Genomic DNA, 17,002 nt, shown 5'->3' on the forward strand with positions numbered 1-17,002 from the left:
CAGGTCCGGGAAGATCCCACATGCCGCGGAGCGGCTGGGCCCGTGAGCCATGGCCGCTGAGCCTGCGCGTCCGGAGCCTGTGCTCCACAACGGGAGAGGCCACAACAGTGAGAGGCCCGCGTACCGTGAAAAAAAAAAAAAAAAAAAGAACTTGCAGAAGACTAACATAAAGCTTGGGCACTTCCTCATAGCTGGCACAGCGCTAGTTTGGTGAAACTGAGCTGTGATGTGTCTGAGCGGCAGGACGGTGATTAGGGCATGGTGGTGCAGCTGTTCTGAACAAGGCCATGAAAGGGGTCAAACTAGGTTCCCAAGTCCAGTTCATAAACACCCCGTGATCTGCATCTTTGCTTTTATGCTGTACTGAATGGTCCTAATGAAAGAGACACGTTGAGGCTGGTGTTGTTTCTAGTAGTAACATGCTGGTTTCTGTCCACCTGACCTACAGGAAGGGAGCTGCTGCTTCCTGTATTCCATGATCAGGCGGGGATTTCACACGTTCTCTGGGAAAACCTCAGGCACAAGCAATCTGGACAGAGCCTGCTTCCAAACATACCCATATATTTTTTTAAACTATTTTCTTAAATTTTTTTTATTTATTTATTTTTGGCTGCGTTGGGTCTTCGTTGCTGTGCGTGGGCTTTCTCTAGTTGTGGCGAGCGAGGGCTACTCTTGTTGCGGAGCACGGGCTCTAGGCGCGTGGGCTTCAGTAGTTGTGCCTCACGGGCTCTAGAGCGCAGGCCCAGTAGTTGTGGCGCACGGGCTTAGTTGCTCCGCGGCATGTGGGATCTTCCCGGACCAGGGCTCGAACCCGTGTCCACTGCACTGGCAGGTGGACTCCTAACCACTTCGCCACCAGGGAAGTCCCAAACATACTCAGATTTAACCTTCCCCCTTGCCCAGTGTCAAAAAGCCTAGCTAAGTCAGAGATATCAAAGTGAAGTCTGTGAGAACTCAGAGCAAACCTCACAAAGAGCATTTCAGGTCACATTTTACCCAAATACAGTTTAGTGCTGCCCCCTAGGTTCTGTGAGTTAAAGGACAGTGAGGAATAACTAGCAATTTCAAATTATCCGGCTTATCCTATGAAGGTCCTCTGAGCATCAATAGCAAGAAATGACACTGGTTGAGCACTTACTATGTGCCAGGCACTGTTTGATGCACTTTAATGAGAATTAACTAAAGGAATCCGCAAAACAACCTCATAAAGTATTTTCTTCATTAGGCAGCCTGTAGTAATTAACTCAAGCTAAAACAGATGCACGTGAAAATAAGAGAAAACACCATATAAATAAAATAAACATGCATACAAAACAGGACTCCAAGTCGCCTTTCCTCTCTTCTCTCCTTACCATCCTCTATGCCCAGTCACGGGCACTTTCCAGATGGCCATGTGTCCCTTCTGTTCTCAACACAAATGAAAACCTCCCAGGAACCTTAAGTATCTACCTAAAACAAGTCTCCAGTCTGGCCTCCTGGCCTCCAGTTTTTTCCCGTTCCTTCTGTCCTGGATATCGCCACCAAACGCGCTTTCCAAAGCACACCCTTCTTCACAGCACTCCCCTCAGATGTGATGTAAAACTGCCCGCCTGACTTCAGGGCGATCCCCAGCATCATTGCAACGTCCCCAATCCAGGAAGGACCCCAGTGCCACCGCCTGGATTCCCTCTTCTTCATTCTCTTAGGCTCTTCCTTCTCCCCCTGCCCCGTGCCAAGTCTGACTCTGAGACTCCTTCAAGATCCAGCCTCAAAAGCTCTGCAGATGCCACCATACCCACAACCTTCCATCATACAATTAGAACTTAGTCACCCAGTTCAACGGGGCTTCACCTTATAAACACTTTTCTTCATTACTGAGATACAATTCACATACCATAAAATCCTCCTTTCTCAAGTACACCATTCAGTTGAGCATATTCACAAGGCTGCCACCATCAGCACTATCTAATTCCAGAACATTTTCATCACCCCCAAAAGAAACCCCCACCCATTAGCGGTCACACCGCGTTCTCTCCCCTGCCCCCAGCCCCTGGCAACCACTAGTCTGCCTTCTGTCTCTGGATTTGCCTAATTTGGACATTCCATTTCTAAGGGATCATACAATATGCGGTCTTCTGTGGCCAGTTTCTTTGTTAGCATAAACATTTTAAGATCTATCCATGCTGCAGCATGTGTCGGTACTTTATTCCTTTTTATGGCCGAATAATATTTTATTGTACGGACATACACGTTTTGTTTATCCATTCACTACCTGATGGACATTTGGGTTATTTCTACTTTTTGGCTATAGGGATTAATGCTGCTATGAACACATGTACAAGTTCTGGTGTGGCTACACGGGCATATTTTAATTTCTCTGAGAATACACTGAGGGGTGGAACTGCTGGGTCATGTGGTAACTACCACCAGCAAAGCACGAGGGCTCCAGTTTCTCTGCATTCTTGCCAGCACTTGCTGTCTGTCTTCTTGATTACAGCTACCTTGAGCGAAGTGGCATCTCCCTGGGGCTCTGACTTGCATTTCCCTGATGACAGACGATGCTGAGCGTCCTTCCTGCGTAAGTACCTCCTGAGCGCTTCTGTCTCTCCCTCCCCGCGACCCCATCCCAATCCTGTCTGCACAGCTTCAACCGGAAATGGCGACTGCCTCCTTCTCCCCTGGTCTCTCCCCTTCTAACCTACACGTCCATGCAGTTTTCGTTATCATAAAACTGAATTTTGCATTATCCTCCTCACACACGTATGTAAGAATAAATGGCATTTGGAAAGCATATCTCAGAAACATATTACTATGACCCAATCAAACTTACATCGATTCTTCCTTAGGTGCCGCCCTGGCCAGAAGGTCTTCCTGTTCCTTCATTTTATCTACGGCTTGGGCTTGTTTTTCAATTTCATTAAAGCACGTATTCGTCAGTTTCTGGGCTCCCAAACTTCCTTTTTTGGCCCCAAGCTAGAAGATACAGTATAAGATTACATTCTACCCAAACTGTCTGAAAACGTTTGCAACAAAAGCTAACATTTATCGAGGGTTATTACTTGGTCCTCACGACTCTATGAGGCCAGCACTGTCTCCATCCCCGGGTGATGGATGAGGACCTGAAGCTCCTGCCAGTTAAGTGACTCAACCAAGATCCCACAGCCGGCAAGTGATGAGGTCGGGACTCAAAGCCCGCACCTGCCTCCAGAGCAGGGGCTCTGAAAGGAATCACGGCATCGCAACATTCAACCAATGACAACCCGCCCAGCCTCACCAGACAGCACTGCTTTTAGAACCGTAACCATGACAGAAACTCCCAGGGAGCCTCTGTTGATTTTTTTCAGAATTTTGTCATTGACAGAGAAATGTTAAACACTCGTTCTAGAAAATCTTCACTAAGTATAACATCCCCTCATTGAACAAAACAAGCTTTTTATCAAAGCCACATTCATTATGATATGGCTCAAAATAAAAGGAAAATGACAAAGGTGGCTTTTCTGAGTGCATGAGCCATTTTAGAGCTGAACTACCAGATATTTTATACATAATACTCACTCCTCTTTTAGCGTGATTTGGTTTCTTTTTTATGATAGAGGAAACCTCTGTCAAAAAATAAAAAGTAGAAAGTCAGACCAATGGAAATATATAATTTCAGTGTATATTTTCAGTGTATTTTTTAAAATTCTAAGATACTGTATTTTATTATTTAAGAGACTATAACGTTTTCCACATTAGTTTGTCATCCAGAAGTATACGAGTGTGCTTTACACGAACAGAGCTTTATCAAAATAGAGTCCTCAGTATTTCCACGTAGTATCCAAACTCAGAGATTACATATGTTTTTGGGACACCCCACTGAAGAGAAATAAAGAGACTGAGTTTGCCCCATTCACTGTTTTCTTCAGGAGCATTTCATATTACATTAGAACAAACCCTCCTATTAATCTCTACTCTTCAAAAAATTTCAAAATTGTTTTAAAGCAGAAAGTTAGCCAGGCATTATGTATACAACTAAAGCAGTGAAGCGCCTTCCACTCTGATTTATGTTATCACATTAACCAATAAGAAATATAAAACACTCTATTATTTTGGTAGCATTACATCCTAAATTGCACAAAAATATATGATGCTTTTAGATAAAGTTTCTTAAAAATTGTTTTCTGGGTAAATTTTAATCATAGGTTACATATTCTGTGTTTAGAATTATGTAAAAGAGACCCAGTAAGAATAAAAATTATTTTCTTACAAAGTGAGAATGTGCTTTAACAGGAAAAAGACAGCATAAAACCACAAACAACAAAGATTAAAACTTTTAGTCCTAATGAGGGAATAAACTCACTACATTTCAAGTATGAAAAAGCCATCCATGGAAATTCTCCTTTTCATCTCTTTCTTTTAGATTTGTACTGTGGTAGTCACATAATCTGCTCCCAATCTCCTACAAGTCTATTATAAATACATGACGAAAATATCTGGAACATTTCTAATAGTTTAGTTATTTTTCACCAAAGCAGTTGCTTTCCAACTAATACAGTGTACTATGCACTAATTTCAGATTGTATTTCCCTGATAATGAAAAATTAGAAATGAAGTTCACCTACAATAAAATCAGAAAGACAAGAAAATGCTAAGAGTTCTTGAGTAGCTAGGAATGACTTGGCTGCTCTGACCTCTGCTTATGCTGGGACATAAACCAGCAAATCAAAAGCATCAAGAGCAACTTTCGCCGGGTACAGAGGCTGCTGCACTTCACAGTCACCAAGCCAGCCGAAACAGAACAGCATTTTTGATTAAATAAATCTCATTACATTTGAAGTTCTAGGCAGAATGTAAAGACAGGATTCATTATTTTCTTAGTTAATCTCACTCTCTAAATCCCACTATAGGGTAACACATACCACCTAGAGCAGCCTTTGTTGGTGCATTAAGACCTTCCACACTTGGTCCTTGTTCTGGTCCACCTGAAAGTTGAAAATATTGATATTAACGCAGAATATAGACTCATCAAATGTGCTTTTGAATATATAATACACTCAACTTGCTCAGTACTACGAGTCTTATCCAATTCTGTCAATGACTGTCTTTTCTTTTTAGCTCCATATTCTATTTTATCATTTTAAGAATTTTAAAAGTCCATTAAAACAGAAGTATATTTTGTATCCAGTTGCTTTGTAGAATAAAAATGTTATTGGTCTCCCTAATTAATACCATTTGGAATTCTACCTTATGGTCCAGTGTTTTATTTTACTTTATTTATTTATTTATTTATTTGGTTGCGATGGGTCTCAGTTGCGGCATGTGGGCTCCTTAGGTGTGGCATGAGAACTCTGAGTTGAGGCACGCATGTGGGATCTAGTTCCCTGACCAGGGATGGAACCCGGGCCCTCTGCATTGGGAGCACGGAGTCTTAGCCACTGCGTCACCAGGGAAGTCCCATGGACTGGTGTTTTAAAGTAAACTCTTCTGAGGGACTTCCTTGGTGGTCCAGTAGTTAAGAATCTGCCTCCGGTTTGCAGGGCAGAAATAGAGACACAGATGTAGAGAACAAACGTATGGACACCAAGGGGGGAAAGTGGGGGGCCAGGGGGTGGTGGTGGTGGTGGTAGGATGAACTGGGAGATTGGGATTGACATGTATACACTAATATGTATAAAATGGATGACTAACAAGAACCTGCTGTATAAAAAAATAAATAAAATTCAAAAATTCAAAAAAATAAAAAAGAAAAAGAATCCGCCTGCCAATGCAGGGGACACGGGTTCGAGCCTGGTCTGGGAAGATCCCACATGCCACGGAGCAACTAAGCCCATGCACCTGCGCTCTAGAGCCCGCGAGCCACAACTACTGAGCCCGAGTGCCACAACTACTGAGCCCATGCTCCGCAACGAGAAGCCACCGCAATGAGAAGCCTGCGCACCGCAACGAAGAGTAGCCCCCGCTCGCTGCAACTAGAGAAAGCCCGCGCGCAGCAACAAAGACTCAATGCAGCCAAAAATAAATTAATTAATTAATTTTAAAAAATGCTTTATAAAGTAAACTGTTCTGAGATACCAAGTACCTATGTGGACTATACACCCAATATATGTTAACATTTGGAAATTCTAATACCAATTATATCAGTGACAGAAACCTAAATTTTCAGTTGCCGAGAAATCTGCTCTGTTTGCTAGTTGATCTAAACAAAACGATTCTGGTTAGGAACTGTATTAAAATTTTTATTTTAAAAATGTTATTTTAATTTAATTTTATTTATTACGTTAAAAATGGATAAACAACATGTAATATATCCATGCAGTGGACTATTATTTGGCCATAAAAAGAAATGAAATACTGATACATGTTACAACATGGATGAACCTTGAAAACATTATGCTAAGCACAAGAAGCCAGTCACAAAAGACCACACAGAGTATGATTCCACATATATGAAATGTCCAGACTAGGCAGATCCTTAGAGACAGAAAGCGGGCTAGTGGTTGCCAGGGGCTGGGACAAGGAGAGAATGGAGAGTGACTATTAGTGGGTAGGGGTTTCTCTCTGGGCTGCTGAAAATGTTCTGAAATTAGATAGTACCGATGGTAGCACAACCTTGTGAATATACTAGAAACCACTGAATTGCATACTTTAAAGGGTGACTCTTATGGCGCGCAAATTATATCTCAATAAAGCTATTCTAAAAAAAATAGCAGGCCCAACAGTGGTTTACAGTAAACTCAAGTATTTTATTTTTATACATTTTTTAAAAGGTAAACTCTAGTTAAGGCATTTAAATAGGCAAAAGCAGAATGAGTGAGAATAATGCCAATTTGTAGAAAGAGAACTGATTCTACATTTATTGATTACTTACTCTGGGCCAGGAACTGCTCCGGGCACTGTAGGAACAGCAGTGAATAACAACACAGAAGCAGAGCATTGCAGGCCCCATATTCTATTTGTTAAAATTCTTCTGTTCTCTCATTTTCACTGCGTGACCCTTACATTTAATTGAGACTGTACCTTGCAACCGATGCTAACACATGAAATTCTGGGTTAAGCCTTGAGACGACAAGTCTCCCTAACTAACCACAGCTTAAGAAAAGTTCTAGATGGAGAAGAGAGAGGAAAGTGTTGTTGCAGGTGCAAAAGGAGGCAGGATTCCAAACAGTAAAACCTTTTAGGGGAAATTCATCAGCTAGGGACGCAGCTTCTGAGAGATTTCCAAGAAAACATCTTGGTCTGCATTCAGTTCCCTTAGCTTTCTGTTAGTAAACAAACGGAGACATCTGAACTTCAGAGGTTACTAAACCTCCCGTGGCAGGTAACCTTCAATCTCAGAAGGTGTTTTACGCTAATAAATTGTAAGAGTTAGAATATTCACATTAGGGGGCTTCCCTGATGGTGCAGCGGTTAGGAATCCATCTGCCAATGCAGGGGACACAGGTTCGATCCCTGGTCCGGGAAGATCCCACGTGCCGCGGAGCAACTAAGCCCGTGCGCCACAACTAGTGAGCCTGCAAGCCACAACTACTGAAGCCCGGGAGCCACAACTACTGAGCCTTTGCTCTAGAGCCCGTGTGCCACAACTACTGAGCCTACGTGACACAACTACTGAAGCCCGCGTGCCTAGAGCCAGTGCTCCACAACAAGAGAAGCCACCGCAATGAGAAGCCCGTGCACCGCAACGAAGAGCAGCCCCCACTCGCTGCAACTAGAGAGAGCCCGTGCGCAGCAACAAAGACCCAACGCAGCCAAAAATAAATAAAATAAAATGAAATTTAAAAAAAAACCCAAACTGTAGCAAGTTGAAAGTAAAAATCCTCAGTAATTTCATTCTCCAGTGAACAATTTGGTGTTAACTGTGTGTGTGATTTGGGTTCTCTTTTTTATAAAAATGAGATCATATTCTGTGTTCAGTAATCTTTTCTCCCCACTTTATAACTGACCATGGGCATCTTTCCCTAGCAAATGCAAGATTCTCATTTTCTAGTAGTTCCACAGATGCCAGTGAAGCACAGGACAGCACTACAGGGCGGGTCTCAGCACTACCTTCATTGTTTGCTGGAGGAGCGTCCACGTTCCCTGGTGTTAAAGAAGATGGTTCTGGTTGTGCTGATGTCCACCCTGTGCCGCTCACCTGAAGCAAGGGGAGAAAAGTCGTTACCAGCTAAGCAAGAAAAGTCATAAAAAACAAATAACAGGGGAAAAACCTAGTAATTTAAACAGTCACCTTCCTACCTGGATTAGTGGGAAGGAAGGATAAGATATTAAAATATACCTGTTCTTAAGTCTCCGTTTCCATGCTCAAATTCCTTATTTCTCCTCCTTTTCTTTAAATAAAAATTTTATTACGCAATAATTTCAGACTTACACAAAAGTTGCAAAGATAAAAGCTTCTATAGACTCTTCACCCAGCTTCCTCTGATGTTAAAATACCCAGGGTACATTTGTCAAAGCGAAGAGTCATCACTGGTACAGTATTCACTAAACTCCAGACTTTATTTGGGTTTCACCAATTTTCCCACCAGTGTCTCTTTTCTGTTCCAGGACCCAGCCAGGACCCCACGCTGCATTCGTCACGTCTCCGCAGTCTGCTCTGCTTTGTGACAGTTTCTCAGTCTTTCCTTGTTTTTCAGGACCTTGAAACTTTTGAAGGGTACTGATAGGTATTTTGTAGAATGCCCCTCACTTTGAGTTTGTCTGATGTTTTCTTGTGATTAGACTAGGTCTGGGGGAAGAACAGCAGAGAGGAGGTGCCCCCTCAGTGCCTCATGTCAACACGACTGTGCACTAGTGATGCCAATCTTTTTCACTTGGTTAGGTTGGCACCTGGCAGTCTTTTCCCTGTAAAGTTACCGGTTTCCCCTTTCCATCCTCTAGTCCTGGGAAGCGTCACTAAGTCCAGTCCACATGCAAGGGGAGGGGGGTTGAGCCCCACCTCCAGAAGGGTGGAGAGGTATATGCATGGTTTGGAATTTTCTGTAAGGAAGACTGTCCTTTCCCTCCATTTCTTTATGCAACCATCCATTTATATTAGTATGGATATTTATTTATTCTTTGGATTATAGTCCAATACTATCATTATTTTGTTGTTCAAATCGTTCCAGCTCTGACCACTGGCACTTCTTCCAGGTTGGTTCCTGAGTCCTTCAGACATGTCCTTGTCCATTCCCCCTGCCCGGCCTCCTAGCACTTCCTTTCTTCTAGCACCACAGGGCGCTCCAGGCTTATCTGCCGCAGCAGCCCCAGTCCTAGAATCGGCCATCTCTCCAAAGGCAGCCCTGGGTCCTTCCATTGGAAAACAGCATTTAGAAACCAAGGTGTGGGTGTTGGGTGTGCCTGTTGTCCTGGGGTGTCACTGTCTCTAGGCCTCTCAGTGGACAGAGCTAGGTCATATATCTGTGTGTACTAACCCGTGTGTACACACGTATCTGCAATTAGTTCTCCATCATGTGTATGTGTGGTGTGTGTGTGTGTGTGCATGTGCGTGTGCATATAGATACATAAAGACAGAGAGACACTAAAATGAACATGAATTCATACTAATGTCTCCAACTCTAATCCACACCAAACTGTTCATCTCTCTCCTCTTTTTAGCCCATCATTTCTATTGCTAACATTTCTCAGCTACTAATCATGGATATTCTGTATCTAGTTCTATATTAAACAGTAGCAGCAGATCATGACAGCACACGCTTCTCTTTTGTTTTCTGTTCCCATCCTTTTTGATAACTATTTCTGGTAACTACTGATTCTGTCAAAGATAACATGTACATAATGTGCAAATTATAATAGCAAAAAAAAATCAAGGTTTAGCAATGTATACAACTTTACATAATTTTTTCTTGAAAATCAGTTAAAGGACTGAGTAGCAGTTAAGCAAACGGTGGCCCCTCCCCATCGGGACTGGAAGATGCAGGGCAGCTAACAGAACATCTGGGGCTATAAGCAGGGGTCGCGTACATTTCCTTAAAGGGCCAGTTAGTAAATACTTTAGGCTTTGCAGGCCTCATGTTCCCTGATCTAAGCAACTGGGGAAAATGCACAGAGGGACCATGGATTGTTGTTACTACTCCTATCGGAATACGAAGATGAGGTTAATGAAACGGCACTTGTTGAAGGCTTCCTCTGCACTGGGTACCAGCTACTTTTATCTGTGTTAACTCATTTCATTCTCACAATAGCCTTGAGATATGTTCCACGTACACAGCTAAATAGGGACAATGAGATTCAAACCGCTCTTAAAATCTGGGTTAAAAAAACAACAACAACGGGCTTCCCTGGTGGCGCAGTGGTTGAGAGTCCGCCTGCCGATGCAGGGGACACAGGTTCATGCCCCGGTCCGGGAAGATCCCACATGCCGCGGAGCGGCTGGGCCCGTGAGCCATGGCCGCTGAGCCTGCGCGTCCGGAGCCTATGCTCCGCAATGGGAGAGGCCACAACAGTGAGAGGCCCGTGTACTGCAAAAAAAACAAAAAAACCCCCCCAAAACCACAAAAAACTGTCTTCATCTTTTGTCAGTTCCAAAGCTCTGAACTGCACTGGGGAGACCCCTAGTAAGACGTCCTCAAGCCTCCCTCGAAGCTGGGTATAGGGCACGGGACTGAATTCTAGCCAGCAGGCTATGAGCAGAAGTGACGTGTGCTACCTCTAGATTGTAAAAGGATGGGGCGCTTGCTTTCCCGAATGTCTGTCCTCCTCCCGCTGGCTGGGAAAGGTCATGAACTGGAGCAGCCACTCTGCACCCTGAGGGAGGAGCCACACAATGAGAAGAGCAAAATCCATACCCCGGTCAGCCCTGGACGGCCCGCCTCTGCACTGCTGGTGGGAAATGAACTCCTACCTTATTCCAGGCCTGACTGTATTTCTGTTTGCTGTAGGGCTGTTTGCTACAGCAGCTTAGCCTATATCCTAACTGAAACATTTTAAATATATGCCCTCTATAACTTTACTGCTGATAACTTTAGTTATGCCTTAGAAGCACACATGAAAATTACGTGAAGTGTAACACATACCTCAGGAGAAGCATGAGAGGCAAAAAAATCTTCCTCCTTTGGTGGAGGGGACAAAGGTGGAACCACACAGCTATCAAGCCACAGCTGGAACAAAAACACATGCAGCGCTCAGCATTTCACTTGCTTCAAAGTGTTTATTTAATGCTCTTCACTCCCTTTCTGGAGGCCTGTCTGCTAAAGATTTGTACTTTCCATTATTGTAAAGTCAGGGCCCCTGAGCACATTTTAGTAACACATCAATCCAGTAACTTCTGCCACCAGACCCTGTGGAAGGCAATCGCCAGCTCCCCAAGCCATTTCCGGAAAGGAAAGAGACAGGGCTTCACGTCTAAGGGCAGGTTCCAAAGTACAGTCAACCCCCATCATTTGTGGAAAAGCAAAGAGCCAGGGCTTCACGTCTAAGGGCGGGTTCCAAAGTACAGTCAACCCCCATCATTTGTGATTCCACGTCTGCGAATTTGTCTACATGCTACAATTGACTTGTGACCCCAAATCTGCCGTCTTGCACGGACACACGCAGAGCAGCAGAGAATCTGTCACCCCAGGTGCACGTTCCCAGCTGAGGTGGAACAAGGCGACGCTCTGCTTCCTTGTTTCGGCTCCTGCTGTAAACACGGGTCCCTTTTGCGGGCTGTTTACTGACACGCTTTCCACATTTTCGTGCTTTTTGTTGGTGGACCCATTGTTTACAATGGTCCCGAGCACGGTGCTGAAGCGCCACCTCGCGTTCCTAAGCACAGGGATGCAGTTAGCTGAGCGTCATTCAGCTCGAGCCGCGATGCCCCGGCCGCCAGCTCAGTGTCAGTGAGTCAACAATACACACTAAAGAAGGTGTCTTTAAACAGAAACACAGGTAAAATAAGGTTAGTGTTGATCAGCTGACAAAGGTGGTGCTGCAGGACTCTCGTGCAGTGTTCAAAGCAAACTTACCAAGCAGGACCGTGATAGTAAGAATCCACTACACGCTGTTTCCTTGTAAGAGAAGCCGGCTAGCGAGTTTTACTGTTTGGGGTAAAAACTACTTTTTCTACTGAAACAAATGTTCCTCTGAAGGAGACCCCGCCCCCCCCACAACCCGCTGTGCTTACGTCAGTGCCGTGCTTCCGGGTTGCCTGGGAGGCCAGCACCTTGATTCTCTCCCTATAAAGCTGGGCAGCGCGACTGTTGTACTTGGCATTGGTGTCGTTGGTGTCACACCCGTGTTGATGGAAAAAGGAAGACTGCAAAGGAAAGCACGCGGGTTAACAGTATCGCTGCATTAAATCTAACGTGGTGATCAAAAACGTTACTGCATGCTATGAAGGACTTTTTTGAAAATACTAGTGAAAACCAAAATAATTTAAACCATGAAAAATTTTTATAAAATTTTTCCTTGTAAAAGGGGTAATACCTTCCACAGATGTAACATTAACATTCTGGTAAAAGTGGACATGAGATGTGCCTCACAAGACAACATAACTGGCCCTTCCTTGCTCCACTAAGCCACCTCCTGCTCCACTAAGCCACCTCCATCATCCAGAGTGCTACTTGGGGGGACGCTTTCCACTCGGGACTACTTTTAATTTGAGGAACCCACTTTAGTGTAGATTCCACTAAACTGGAATTTTTTTTCTTTTTTTCTTTGTATCTATATGAGATGATTTTTTTTTTTTGGCTCTGCTGTGCAGCGTGTGGGATCTCAGTTCCCCGATCAGGGACTGAACCCGGGTCACAGCAGTGAAAGCCCGGGATCCTAACCACTAGGCCACCAGGGGGCTCCCTACATTGGAATTTTTGACGAGTCAGGAGCCACGCTAACCTCCTTGTCGAGCACTATTTCTTCATCAGCGGAGACCACAGCATAGGCAAGGTGATGAAACAGATGTTTAGACAATTAGAGGACACTGCTTTCAACCACCTCTGATCTATGTACAGACAATGAATTACAGTATTCATATCTTAATTGAAGCAGGTGTTCTAAAAGCCTGCATGAGGGATCCTCTTATTAACTCAATGGGATGAGTAACAGTAGGGAGCACCCACATGTACTAGGTCTTGTCTGGTCCTTTGTGGGCACCATCCCGTCAAATCCTCGTGGCCAGACTCTCAGGGAAACTGAAGCAGAGAGTTTCAACAACTTGCTCAACGTCACACAGACAAGCGAGGGGCAGAGCTGGCACTCAAACCCAGGCAGGATGGTTTCAATCCCACTGCTTGAGCTGAAGGACCACTGACTGACCTGCCTCACCCCATCTGCCCCATCTCCACTGGCTGAGACGAGGAAGCCACTCTCTGGAGTTGGTGGGGGACTCTGCAGCCTAGGAAGGTTTAGTTTTAGTTTTATAAAACTAACAAGGACAGATACTATCAAGCCCACAGTATTAAGCTGAGGAACAAGGTTGTGGACATAGTGAAAATGGGTATGGGTTTCTAATAACATGCTTGAAATACTTAAGGCACGCATTCTCAACAGGGGCAAAAATGGTTTCCTGGAAAGTGGAAAAAAAAAAATCTTAGTTATTACAATGGTTTGTAGCCTTCCAAAGATCACCCTTACCTGACAAAATCATATTCCTTAGTATTTAATTTCTCTCACTAGGGAAAACTAAATCCAACTTAGATTTAAAATAAGTTCATCTATTAATTCAATTTTCCTGCTTAAGGAACAATAATGAAAAAACGCTGAGATACGCTGGTCCAGGGGAGTCTGGGTATTTTGAAGACTACTATTTTAGATTTACTGTTTTAATTTTAAATATTTAATTGATGCTAGACATAATTTTTATTTGAAATGTAGACAAATTTGATTTCCAATACTTTGAATGTTTAATGGTACGTCTAAGGGAATTCTATTTACTCAACCTACATCACTTTGGCATAAAAACACGATGGTATTTTATATAAAGGATGATTTTGCTGGCTAGATTCATAAGGCTGACAGTTTAGCGTTCTAGAAATCAGATATACTGAATTTGTAAATGAAGTTTAAAATGTGTGAGGATCCTTAACTAGGTTTGTAAATGGGGTTAAGGAAATTTGCTCTTTTAAAATTATAAATTAATTGAACACTTAAAAAGTTATTTTTTACACAGAAATTACTAAGTTTATAAATTGATACATGATGTTTATAAACTGTAATTGAAGATTTGGAAAACAGGTTCTTTAATCTGTAGATTTAATAAATTAAATAAAATTCAGGTAAAAGAAGCTAGAAGCATTCCATCTGAGTACAAAAGTCACCCTCAGATACTAAAGAACTGTATCATCACAAAGAAGTCTCCCAATTCCTCTATGCCATCACTTCCTGGTTTAATTTTCTTCAAATCACTTACCACCACCTTTTACTTTGTTTATTTACTGCTTTACTTGCTCTCTGTCTCTGCCTGTAAGGGCGGGGTCTCATCTGTCTTGTTCATCACTGTATCCTAGCCCAGAGCTTCGTGTTTATTAGGTTTTGAATAGATTTCTGGACAAACAAGCGAGCTGGGTCGTCCAGCTCCTAAGCCCATGTCTCCCCGAGGTCCGACAGGGCCTCCCAAACTCTTACATGGAAACGTTAAACTTCTTCACTAGTGCAACACATATTTATACAAGAAGAAAACGACAAGTCTGAAATGAACTTACTGCAGTAGCATTTCCTCCAACTTGCATGCATCGCAATTGAAACCAAGACCAGTTAGAATCCAACTCTGTAGATCTAAATGGAAAAAATATTCTTAAATGTTAATACTGTTCTTCCCCATAATCAAGCCACTAAACTTCTGAGGATAAGCTTTCCTCGATCTTCCGGATCCTGAAGAATTCTAAGTTTGTGGTAACAGTGACACAGGCTTCCAGGGTGCTAGGACTCCAGGGTGCACAATAGTTGGCACAAGCCACTCCTGGCCCCTCTCACCCTTCCTAGAAGCCAAGGCTCCAAAAAATAGATGTACTGTTTGGATTTTTTTCAGGTTGGCTATCGATTTGTCCAGTGTGACCCCTAACAGGAGCCTGGAGGGTGCTCACAGTCTTACCATCAAGTAGAAGGGAGTCTCAAGGTCACTCAACATCACCACCACCAGGGAGCGGAGGAAACTCAGGTTTTAGTGCTGCTTAAGTGAAAACTGCAAGTGCCTCCTATCCCCCACCGACACCTTATACCCTACTTACCTATAACCTAAGATCAAATCAGAGCAAGAAAAAGGCAATAATTGTAGTCCCTAACAAAAGTAATTCACCAAGTGATCACCATAAAGCAAGATATGACTGCGCGACAATATTAGAAATCTTTCTACTGAATCCACAGACATGAGCAAAAGGCAAGGCTAACCCATATTCAACACTAGCTTGTCCCACACTAACTGGAAAGGAATGTGGACATTTTAAAATGGGTATAGGTTGGGCTTCCCTGGTGGCGCAGTGGTTGAGAGTCCGCCTGCTAATGCAGGGGACACGGGTTCGTGCCCCGGTCCGGGAAGATCCCACATGCCGCGGAGCGGCTGGGCCCATGAGCTATGGCTGCGGAGCCTGCCTGCGCGTCCGGAGCCTGTGCTCCACAATGGGAGAGGCCACAACAGTGAGAGGCCCGCGTATGTCAAAATAAAATAAAATAAAATAAAATGGGTATAGGTTGAACACCCTTTACAAAATGGGCAAGGTAGAAAGAAAAGAAGCTTTAGATTCACCAAAAAATGTCTTTTATGCTGCCGTTCCTATTTCTCTTATTTCTCTGCCTATTGGTATCATTTAACTTTCGTAAATACTAGGATGTTATTTTGAAGCCAATAGCTACCATAAGATTAATAATAATACTAATACATATTATTATTACATATACATAGGACAAATCGCCTTCATGGTAATATATAAAAAGTAAAAATTAAACCATACTTTATAAGAAACAGATTTCTTATAAAGACAAAAAAGTCTCTTTTTAGGGCTTCCCTGGTGGCGCAGTGGTTGAGAGTCCACCTGCCGATGCAGGGGACACGGGTTCGTGCCCCGGTCCAGGGGGATCCCACATGCCGCGGGGAGGCTGGACCTGTGGGCCATGGCCGCTAAGCCTGCGTGTCTGGAGCCTGTGCTCCGCAACGGGAGAGGCCACAGCAGCGAGAGGACCGCATACCGCAAAAAAAAAAAAAAAAAAAAAAATCTCTTTTTAGAATTTGATTACCAAGCAAGGTGACTAAGTTATATAGCTTGCTCTGAAATCCTTTCCCTGAAAGATCTTGCTTAGTCACCACATTTTCAAGTTGAGTTAGGTGCCATCCCCACCCTCCTTGGTCACAGGGTGGCAGCTAACAGCACAGTCTCTGGAGGCAGCCTGAAAGTGCAAATCTCAACTCTGCCATTATGAGTTGTACGGCCTTGGAGAAATTACTTAACCTCTCTGCACCTTACTTTCCTCATCTGTAAAGTAGGGATAATTACAGTATTATCCATTTTGCTCTCATAGAAATTAAATAAGCTAATATCTGAAAGGTGCCTGGCTCATGGTAAACACCACATGGCTAAAATTCTCATCACCACCATCATTACCATCATCGTGGTGACGCTGTCACACTGTTATAACCGGCAAGTTCCAGAGGACAGGAGTGTCCCACATTTTTCTCTCAACTCCTAGCACAGGAACATAATAGGTACCTGAATGTGGGCTGACTTTAAACTTTTATTTTTATTTTTATTTTTTTTGCGGTACGCGGGCCTCTCACTGTTGTGGCCTCTCCTGTTGCGGAGCACAGGCTCCAGACGCGCAGGCCCAGCAGCCATGGCTCACGGGCCCAGCCGCTCCGCGGCATGTGGGATCCTCCCGGACCAGGGAATGAACCCGCGTCCCCAGCATCGGCAGGCAGACTCTCAACCACTGCGCCACCAGGGAAGCCCCTACCACCAGGGAAGCCCCAACATTTTTAAAAGTCCTAAAATTGAGGATATACGTACTCAAATTTGCTAATCTGCCTTACAACATTTTTTAAACTAATTTTTACTGGAATATAGTTTCTTTACAATGCTGTGTTAGTTCCTACTGTACAGTAAAGTGAATCAGCTATTCGTATACATATATCCCCTTTTTT

The 17,002-nt window shown here is 43.6% G+C and overlaps 1 protein-coding gene across 3 annotated transcripts in view; it reads right to left on the reverse strand.

Moving 5' to 3' along the window:
- Nucleotides 1-17,002, reverse strand: part of ARFGAP3 (ADP ribosylation factor GTPase activating protein 3) — a 54,490-nt gene that overhangs the window by 25,239 nt on the left and 12,249 nt on the right. The window contains exons 3-9 of one of the 3 annotated variants that reach the window (XM_033405194.2): nucleotides 14,574-14,646; nucleotides 12,059-12,190; nucleotides 10,971-11,054; nucleotides 8,005-8,092; nucleotides 4,881-4,940; nucleotides 3,535-3,581; nucleotides 2,810-2,952 (exon numbers count right to left, since the gene is read on the reverse strand). In XM_033405194.2, the coding sequence (XP_033261085.2) occupies nucleotides 2,810-2,952; nucleotides 3,535-3,581; nucleotides 4,881-4,940; nucleotides 8,005-8,092; nucleotides 10,971-11,054; nucleotides 12,059-12,190; nucleotides 14,574-14,646 (627 nt within the window). Of the gene's footprint in view, nucleotides 1-2,809; nucleotides 2,953-3,534; nucleotides 3,582-4,877; nucleotides 4,941-8,004; nucleotides 8,093-10,970; nucleotides 11,055-12,058; nucleotides 12,191-14,573; nucleotides 14,647-17,002 lie in introns of all 3 variants that reach the window. The other 2 variants (XM_012536589.3, XM_033405195.2) reach the window with 2 other exon arrangements.

This window comes from Orcinus orca, chromosome 11 (genome assembly GCF_937001465.1).
Source record: "Orcinus orca chromosome 11, mOrcOrc1.1, whole genome shotgun sequence".
Taxonomy (NCBI): domain Eukaryota; kingdom Metazoa; phylum Chordata; class Mammalia; order Artiodactyla; family Delphinidae; genus Orcinus; species Orcinus orca.